The 10635-nt window shown below is 46.4% G+C and overlaps 1 protein-coding gene across 1 annotated transcript in view; it reads left to right on the forward strand.

Moving 5' to 3' along the window:
- LOC135057219 (glycine N-acyltransferase-like protein 1) overlaps positions 1–10110 on the forward strand; it is a 52285-nt gene extending 42175 nt beyond the window's left edge. Inside the window, exons 4-5 of the mRNA XM_063963112.1 lie at positions 3030–3165; positions 9690–10110. Coding sequence (XP_063819182.1) covers positions 3030–3165; positions 9690–10110 — 557 coding nt within the window. The remainder of the gene's footprint in view (positions 1–3029; positions 3166–9689) is intronic.
- Positions 10111–10635: the final 525 nt, after the last annotated feature.

A 10635-nucleotide genomic window follows, 5' to 3' on the forward strand; every position in this document is an offset into this window, starting at 1 on the left:
GCTTTGCACACGCTAAGCCGCCGCCTACTGGGAGTGAATCTTAGCTTATCAAAATTGCGAACAAAAGATTAGCAGAATTGCGAATAGACACTTCTTAGCAGTTTCTGAGTAGCTCCACACTTACTCGGCATCTGCGATCAGTTCAGTGCTTGTCGTTCCTGGTTTGACGTCACAAACACACCCAGCGTTCGCCCAGACACTCCTCCGTTTCTTCAGCCACTCCCGCGTTTTTCCCAGAAACGTTAGCGTTTTTTCGCACACACACCCATAAAATGGCCAGTTTCCGCCCAGAAACACCCACTTCCTGTCAATCACACTACGATCACCAGAACGAAGAAAAAAACTCGTAATGCCGTGAGTAAAATACATAACTGCATAGCAAATTTACTTGGCGCAGTCGCACTGCGGACATTGCGCATGCGCATTAGCAACTAATCGCTCCGTTGCGAGAAAAAAATACAGAGCGAACAACTCGGAATGACCACCATTGTGTTCAGTTTTGGGCACCATATTATAAAAAAGATATAGGAGAACTAGAAAGGGTTCAAAGGTGGGCAACTAAATTGATTAAAAGGCTAGAGACACTGTAGTGCAAGGAAAGGCTTGCTAAGTTAAATATGTATGCACTAGAAAAGCGGCGACTAAGAGGTGACATTATTAATATCTTCAAATATGTAAAGGAAAGGGTCATTACAAGGAGCTAGCAGTGGATTTATTTATTAAAAGAACTCTTTATAGGACGCGTGGGCACTCGCTGAGGCTAGAGGAGAGAAAATTCTGTCCGCAATGTAGGAAAGGGTTCTTCACGGTAAGGACAATAAAAACTTGGAATTCCCTGCCAGAGAAGATAATAATGGCAGACTCTGTAAATGCATTTAAAAACCGATTAGACAAATTTCTAACTGGAAAGGGTATCCAAGGTTATAGCATTTAATATAGTGACATTAATCTGGGAGCGGTAAGAATCATTCTTGTCAATTGGTACTAAGTCATTACATCAGCAGGTACATTATAATATGAAAAGCTGATCACAAAATACAGGTTGAATCTGATGGCCAATTTGCCTCTTTTCAACCTCGCTAACTATGTAACTATATAACTGCGTACAAAGTGCCAGCGGCAGTGTACAAAGATTCATCATCGGTCGCAGATCACACAGCCTTCTGTGTATAGTAACTCAGAATGGCTGATGGCTGCTCAGAATAACTGATGGAACTACGACACCAGCACCATACATACTGCATCAAGAGATTCAGTATGTAATGCCGATGCTTGGAATCCCGGCAGATATAATACTGGCGCCAGGATCCCAAAGGTGGAAATCCCAAAAGGGGTTAGTTTGGATGTTCTCCCCCCTCCCCTACCCCCTAATCCTAGCCCACTGTTCCCGCAGCCTAACCCTAACCTCCCCTCTTGGTGCCTGACCATAACCACCCCCTGGAGTGGCCTAAACCTTAGTCCCTCTTCCCGCTGCCTAAACCTAACCCTCCCTCCCCCAAAGCCTGACTCTAACCTCCCCCTGGGGGTGCCCAACCCTAACCTCCCACTTGGTGCCAGACCAAAACCACCACCCTACCCGGAGGGGCCTAATCCTAAATCCCTTTTACCATTGCCTAAACCTAACCCTCCCTCCCCACAGCCTGACCCTAACCTCCCTGGGGATGCCTAACCCTAACCTTCCCCCTTCCAGCAGCCTAACCCTAACCTCCCTTCTTGGTGCCTGACCCTAACCACCCCTGGAGGGGTCTAAACCTTAGTCCCTCTTCTCGCTGCCTAAACCTAACCCTCCCTCCCCCACAGCCTGACCCTAACCTACCCCAAGGATGCCTAACCCTAACCTTCCCCCTTCCCACAGCCTAACCCTAACCTTCCTGCAGCCTAACCCTAACTTCCCACCCCCATCAGCCAAACCCCCCCATCTGGAGCCTAAACCTAGCCCACCCCTCTCTCCCTCGGCCCTAAACCTAAGCCGCCAGGTATACTTTCTGTTGGTATGCCAGCTGTCAGGATTCCGGCGTCAGACTCCTGGTCCTTTTGGAGTTCCATTGTCAGGATTCTGATGTGTGTTTGGATTCCAGCATCAGTATTTCGACTGCAGGCATTGTGACTGCATACCATTCAAAGATGAAGTCTCTGGTTCCGACACACCTATAAAACAGTTGTGACGCCCCCATGTTTTTCAAACCACAACCCCGTTACCACCTGCAAACAGTCCCTAACTGTCACTTAATCTGTGTCTAAATCCTCTGTGCCAACAACACTGCAAAGACATCAGGGCGCTTACGCTGTGCGACTCAGATGCATGCGCTGTAATATTAACTTTGCAAAAATTGGCATAGAGGCCCAAATATATAACGCTTTAACAAGAGATAAAGTGGAGACGGATAAAGAGTGATAAATGACCAGCCAATCAGCTCCTACTGCCAGTAACAGGCTGTGTTTGAAAAAGGGCAGTTGGGAGCTGGTTGGCTGGTCATTTATCGCTCTTTAGGCTCTATTCATGAAGCCGTCAAAAAAAGTGTGGAGCAGTGAGCCAATGGAGAAGTTACCCATGGCGACCAATCAGCATTGATGTAACATTTATAATTTGCATACTATTAAATTATACTGAGCAGCTGATTGGTTGCCATGGGCAACTTCTCCACTGGATCACTTTTTCACTCTTTTCCCTGCTTCATGATTAGACCCCTTTATATGTCTCCATTTGGAGTCTATTCACGAAGCAGTGAAAAGTGTGGAGAAGTGAGCAAATGGAGAATTTGCCCTTCGCAACCAATCAGCATTGAAGTAACATTTATCATTTGCATACTATACAATTGTACGGAGCAGCTGATTGGTTGCCATGGGCAACTTCTCCACTGGCTCACTTCTCCACTCTTTTCACTGCTTCATGAATTGACCCCTTTTTTTATCTCTTGTTAAAGCTTAATACATTTGGGCCTCTGAGTACAGTACATCGAATCAGGCCCAATGCTTATGATGAGTCTGTCACTGTGCACAGTGATCACTCTAATTATATCCTCCCACAGTGTGCCAGCCAGCACTATGGGACATGCTGCACACAATTGGTTCCAAGCATGGAAAACAGATGCAGACACTCCGTTTCCTCCTATACATGAGAGACGGGATGGACAGTGAGGAACTGGAGCAGATCAGCAATGTAAGGTAATACACACTCTTACTGCAAGCTAAAGCTCTTATGGGCAGTCATGTAGACAGATGTTTCATACTCAGTGCCGTTTCTAGCGGCAGGCGAGCCGTGCAACCGCACGGGGCGCCCGCCGCGGCACTTTGTGACTTCTTATCTCCTCTCCCCGAGCGCTCCTGCTCGGGGGGCGGAGTTTCGCGGAATGACGCGTTTGCATCGTGACGTCACGGCGCAAACGCGCCATTCCGCGAAACTCCGCCCCCCGAGCAGGAGCGCTCGGGGAGAGGAGATAAGGATATACGCATGGAAGGAGGAGGCGGCCGGTGCGAGGGACGTGAGTCGGCGGGACCAAAGAGCGGGAAGATGTAAGTATTCTCTCTCTCTCCCCCTTCCTTACCCCCCACTTGAAACCTGCCTGCCGCACTGTGTAAAATGGGGACACCTGCCTATGGGGATACCTGCCTGCCGCACTGTGTAAAATGGGGACACCTGCCTATGGGGATACCTGCCTGCCGCACTGTGTAAAATGGAGATACCTGCCTGCCGCACTTTGTAAAATGGGGGCACCTGCCTGCGTACTGTGTAAAATGGGGATATCTGCCTGCCGTACTGTGTAAAATGGGGATACCTGCCTGCCGCACTGTGTAAAATGGGGACACCTGCCTGCCGCGCTGTGTAAATGGGGACACCTGCCTGCCGCGCTGTGTAATATGGGGACACTTGCCTGCTGTAATGTATAAAAAGGGGACTTTTTTTATTTGTATTTTTTTTCCCCTGTGGTGGGTGTGATGATATCAGATGAGGCCAAGCCCACTTTAATGAGACCACGCCCATTTTAACCAGGCCACACACCCTTGTCGGGAGCGCGCGCGCCGAAGGCGCGCGCATGCTTTTTCTTTTTCCGGCTATATGGGGGGGGGGGGCACGCATTTTTTTTTTAGAGCAATGGGGGGGGGGGGGGGGGGGGCGCATTTCCAAATCTCGCACTGGGAGCCAAATTGTCTAGAAACGGCCCTGTTCATACTGATATCACAGTACATTGACTGAATATATTTACTGCTACTTCCAGTAATAAATATGGTTATACCAATAGCATGCGTGCCGACATTGCTGCCACCTCTTCTGGGAGGGGGCAGCCTGGTCGGTGAACAGTGGGCGTGTCTCGGAGTGAGGGGGCGTGTCCATGACAGCTTAAAAAACTTAATTGTGGCCCCGCCCCCGCTATCTAATGCTGATGAAACAGGCTCTGGCTGGCGGGGGCGGAGCTACGATGATTTGTTCCATTGTGGGCGGCCAAGGGGGATGGTGCAGGGGCTGGCGTCGGATGCGGGACACTTGCCAACCTTTCCAGGGGGCCAGGAGCGCCACCCGATTTTCGGGAGCCTCCTGGCCATTCTGAGAGGGTAGGCAAGTATGACCAATGTGCTCATGAAGATGAAGTAAGAAAGATTTACTAAAGATCCTTTTCTAAACAGACAATTATCAACGTTGGTTTGCAGTTTTAAAAAATCTGCATTTATTATGTATTGGTATGGACTGTCATTTGAAAGCCAACCCGTTGGATTTGAAAGCCATATCCTGCAGCGGATGTGAGGGCAAACCCACTGTCAGTCTGCTGTGGTAGTTAAGGCCTGACTACATCACTGTGATCTGAGCCAGCTTCATTACTGTAAAATGATTAACATTTTTATTAAAAACAGTGTGTGGTCCCACCGCCAATCCATAACTAGCCCCAGGTGCCTGAACCTAGCTGGTATTGAGAGAAGGGGTAAATATGGCATAGGGCTACCTCTATTCTCCAGTAATCAGCACTGGCCAGAACCAGCTGGGGGGGGGGTGGGGGGGTGGGGGTTGACACTATAGCAAGGGACATAGCTTGGGTTCCCTCTACCATAATGATCAACCAGTCCCAAACTGTTCAGCCAGGTGTGGTATTGAAGGTCGACCACACTTAGGTCGACAGTGTCTAGGCTGACCACCATTGGTCGACATTAACTAGGTCAACATGGTCTAGGTCAATAGGTCAAAAGGTCCACATGAGTTGTTTAATCTTTTTCTGTATCGTTTTTGCCGTACAGTGACCGGGAACCCCAAGTAGTGCACCACGTCCCCTTACATGGCGAGCTTCGCTCCCCATGCTTCGAGTAAGGTGCTTTGCTCTGCTACCGCTGTGGTTGGCACAGGTTACCATTCCCAATAGTAGACCACGTGGATCGTATGTAAAAGTTCAAAAAAAGAAAAAATTTGAAAAACTCATGTTGACCTTTTGACCTGTCGACCTAGAACATGTTGACCTAGAGACCCTGTTGACCTAGTCACTGTCGACCAATAGTGGTCGTTCTAGACATTGTCGACCTAGATCTTGTTGACCTAGAGACCATTCAGCCCAGGGCTGGAATTACTGGGGAACTGCTGACCGCCGCTCCCCCCCAAAAAAAATAAAAATAAATATGGGATCCCCCTAAGGACAACCAGCACTGGGCTCTTCGTTACACCCCCAGTGCTTTGGGTGTTGAGTTAATAGTCATGAAAAAGCTAAATACCACAAGTGCCAGCATGCCCAGACACTTGGGGCCACTGGCACTTGTGGTCCAGCTGTAAAGAAAATGTTAAACAAAAGACATGACACACACATCAAATATTTAAGTTCTTTATTACATTAAAACACCAGACCTCACAGAACCCTCATTCAAATGAATGTATTACTTACTAAATTCATTCCCTGTAGACAAATGACAGGATCACTACCGGCCACTCTCCATAGTATGAAAGAGGATGTGCTGATTGGTCAGAGAGTGGGAACTGCTGTGAAATGGCCAAAGGTTATTTTTTGGGGAGTTCCCATTACCCAGGGATACCAGCCCTTGGCTGACCAGTTTTGTCAGCCACAGGCAAGTCTATTGTTTGGGTAGGTTTGCCATTGTATTAGGGCCGCTTCTTGGTCGGTTTTTTAAAATGATGTTTAGTAATGCTCCGGGTTTCTATACTACAAAAAGAAATCGATAGTTGCTCTAACGTTCTAAAGTCAGATTTTTGTTTGTTTTGCTATCGGTTTTGACTTTAGTAAATGGTCGTTAGCAAACCCAGTGGCATATCCAGTTAGATTTGAGTGGGTTATATTGTTTCTATGCATGTTAAATACTGGCTGCTTTATTTTTACACTGCAATTTAGATTTCAGTTTAAACAAACCCCACCCAAATCTAACTCTCTCTGCATGCTATGTATGTCCCACCTGTAGTGCACATGATTTGCCCATTAGAGGAAAATTTTATTTTGCAATCAACCTTGAATCATACTTGCCTACCCTCCCGGAATGGCCGGGAGGCTCCCGAAAATCGGGGTGGCCGTCTCGGCCCCCCGGAAAGGTGGCAAGCCTCCCACTTTCCCTGCAGCCCCTCCACACCCCTCCTCGGCTGCCCGCAGCAGAGAACAAGTGGGCGGTCTGAGGGGATCCAATGACGTGATTCGTGCTAAATTGCGTCATCGTAGCTCCGCCCCCTGCCTATTTTCTTGGCACTGCATAGTGGGGGGCAGAGCCACAATGACACGAACAATAGAAGGAGATGATTCAGCGCTAGTGACTAGTTCAAATATATTTAAAATTTATTAAGAACATACATTTCATTGTATATATACATACATTACACTGTTGCAACAGGTGAAAAATAGTGGTACCACAAAACAATAATTGTTTTGTGGTACCACTATTTTTCACCTGTTGCAACAGTGTAATGTATGTATATATACAATGAAATGTATGTTCTTAATAAATTTTAAATATATTTGAACTAGTCACTAGCGCTGAATCATCTCCTTCTATTGTTCCATTAAAAGGGTTTGACTAACCCTCTTCAATTCAGCTGCTTGAGGACCTACAACACATGTCAGCGCCATCCCTACCTCGGTAGATCATTTCCTTCAACCACAATGACACGATCCTGATGCCACGCCCCCGGACTGCCCACTTCCCTGTCGGCCACGCCCATGGACAGCAGACATTGCCTCTTGTTACGCCCCCGGACTGCCCATCTTGCTGCCGGCCACGCCCCCATGCACCTACAACGTTGCCTCCTCCCAGAGGAGGGGGCAGCAAAGTAGGTAAGTGTGCCTTGAATTAGGCCCATACGGCCTTAATCACTGACTTTTTTGCCATCTGTGCACGTGCAGCGGACAAAGAGTGTGTGTGTGGACTATCATGATTGGATCACAATCTGGAAGGATGCATTCGCATCATGATTGACAGGTGGAATTAGGGGGGGGGGGCAGCAGGAAATGCAGGTGTCATGGCTGTTTTCGGGGCCGGCCGGTGATGTCTCCTGCGTTTCTTGCAATAGGAAACATGGTGCCAGATTACCTGCATATGCAGCCATGCTGCATAGGTAAGGGCCAACCTCTATTTGAGGTTTCCACGATGCAATAGCAATTGATTTGCAATCGCAGAGTGGCACACACATTCTGGGCGGCCCTCAGCATGTGATTTCAGTGGTCGCAGATTTTCTACGTTAGCAAAATCTGCGACCAACTCTGAATAACTCCCATAGTACATTTGCAAAACCCCATATATACACTTACCATCCCCCAAATCTGGTGACTTGTGCCCTGTAAATGATGCATTTTTAATGCTAATACATATGACTTGGAGCAGATACCCCATACCACAAACCTCCATCACTAACTCTAGTTGTAGACTTGCAGCCTACAGATACCACACCACTAATAAAACATATAATACATTTTGGTGGTTATTGAGGGTTGTTAGCAAACCAAAAAAGTTAGCAATTGGGCAAAACCATGTGCACTGCAGATGGACCAGATGTAACATGTGCAGAGAGAGTTAGATGTGGGTGGGTTATATTGTTTCTGTGCAAGCTAAATACTGGCTGCTTTATTTTTACACTGCAATTTAGATTTCAGTTTAAACATACCCCACCCAAATCTATCTCTCTCTGCACGTGTTATATTTGCCCCCCCTGCAGTGCACATGGTTTGCCCATTAGAGGAAAATTTTATTTTGCAATCAACCTTGAATCATACTTGCCTACCCTCCCAAATCTAACTCACTCTGTTTGCCAACAACTGTGAATAAACAAACGCCTTTGGATGGTATCCAACTAATACATACAGTATCTTCTTAATTCTGTCCTTATCTATGATGTTTTGTTATGCCCATGTTTTATTTAGTTTTACTGTTAGTGATAGGAATGGCCTGTGCACCGGTACCCACTTATGGGTTATTACAATGATGCAACTGACAGTAACCACTGATCCTCACATACAACAGAGACTGGATAATCCCAGAATGAGGGAGTTTCCCGAGTACCTACTCTTAACAGTAAAAGCAATGACACAGGAAGAGGGAAGCAGTACAGTTTTATATTTACTGAAATACATACCGCCCAACTGCCCCAATTTTGTGGGAAAGTCCCATTTTGCACAGGAGCCAGAGGTACTGGGGGTATGCCAGCAGCTCACAGAGCACTGGTCATGCCCCCACTGTGACGATAACATCAAGCGTGGCAGGCGGTCGAGGTGTTGCTACGAAGCCATGTCCCCTTTTATCAAGACCACTCCCCTTTTTTGGGTGGACCGCACAAACTAGTTCCTGGTCTCCAGATCTCAAAGTTAGGAGGTATGGAAATATTATATAAATATTTTGATAGTGGTCCCTGAAATGGAAACATTCGATCACCTTCCTCTTATTTCCTTTGAAGTACAGTAGGTACAAGTCATAACTTCTGTTTTCTGCTTTGGAATTGCCTCAGTGGGAATAACTGATCAGTATACAGTAAGGTATGACCTTTGTCTGTGAGCAGGACCATGGACAGTAGTTGTGGGCACTTGGTTCATATGACGATTTAGCTCAGTCCTGCCCATTATGTGGCTCTTCAGCTGTGGTGAAACTACATGTACCAGCATGTCCTGCACACAGTTTTGTTATTAAGGAATGCTAAAATTGAGTAAAAGCATGCTGGGATGTGTATATTCACAACAGCTGGAAAGCCACAGGTTGGCCAGGCATGGTTTAGATCATACTTGCCTACCTGACCCTCTCCATGAGGGAGAAAATGCTCTGTTCCTGGACTTTCCTGATAATGTATGATTGCAATCACCTGCGGTGAAACACCCTTCTTATCAATTAACTAGCTCACCACAGGTGATGGCAATCATACATTACCAGGAAAGTCCAGGAACAGAGCATTTTCTCCCTCATGGAGAGGGTCAGATAGGCAAGTATGGTTTAGATCTCTGTGTGCAGAATGACACATAAGGGGGGAATTCAGTTGAGGGTGAATGGATTCGTCTGGTTGAATATATGCGGCAGCTGCCGGGCTTTTCCGCAGTGGGATCTCACTCAAAAGTGTTCACTTCCCCCGTAGGGTAAGAAGCACTTTTGAGCGAATTGTGGTGTGAATAGGCCGGGTGAAGGATGCGAGTTGGGTTGGCGTTGATGATGTTTAAACGCTGCAGTGACGGCAATTCACAACCCTTTGCTCTCAAATGAATTCCCCACATAACCTCTCCCTTTCTATGTTCCCACAGTACAGGTGATCTGATGTATACGTCACTGTCACTGCAGGATGCAGCCCTTGTTAATGATAAGTGGAAATACGGCAAGAATGAGCGCAGTCTGAAATATGTCAAACGCTGCATTGAGAACTGCCCTACTGTCTGTGTCCGGAAAAAAGGATTGGAGCAGCCGATCGCCTGGTCAGTGACTAACAGCTCTGCAGAGATAGGTCTCGGGTATACAGACCCAGCCTACAGGAATCTGGGGATTGCACGTACAATGATATTGAAACTCGGTGCTGCCAATTACAAAAGAGGAGCACCTATCTATGCAGCTGCTAGTGCAGATAATAAGTCAAGTCAGGCTATGATGAAACATGCTAAATACAAACTCAGTGGTGAAATATTAGTTATAACTAGCTTCCAGCATAAAAGTGTATCTGACAATTACTAAGAAACTGATTATCCTTTTTTAGGTGCCTTCTAATAAATTAGCGTCTTTTACTTTTGTCCCACACCTACTGTAGCTAGTCCCGGTATCCGGATGGTAGGTCAACATGGATTATGTCGACAGTCTATAGGTCAACCACTATTGGTTGACATGGACATGCTTGACACAGAAAAAAAGGTTAACGGGTTAAAATGATTGACATGGGATAGGTCGAGATGTGAAAAGGTCGACATGACATTTAAAAAACCCAAAAATTTATTTTTTAACTTTTTCAGACTTTACGATCCACATGGTTTACCATTGGGAATAGTAACCTGTGCTGAGCAACGAGGCACCATACCCGCAGCATGGCGAGCGAAGTTCTTACTTGAAAGACTTATGTTGTTTAGAATCTTTGTTCACATAATTGTCTTTTACGTTACAGTATGTTGCTATTTGCTTATATTTAAACTTACAGTATATGTACAGATGCAGAAATAGCAAGTAAAGAGTATCAAAATCCTTCAGTATTACATACTGTACTTACAA

This window comes from Pseudophryne corroboree, chromosome 3 (genome assembly GCF_028390025.1).
Source record: "Pseudophryne corroboree isolate aPseCor3 chromosome 3, aPseCor3.hap2, whole genome shotgun sequence".
NCBI classification, from domain to species: domain Eukaryota; kingdom Metazoa; phylum Chordata; class Amphibia; order Anura; family Myobatrachidae; genus Pseudophryne; species Pseudophryne corroboree.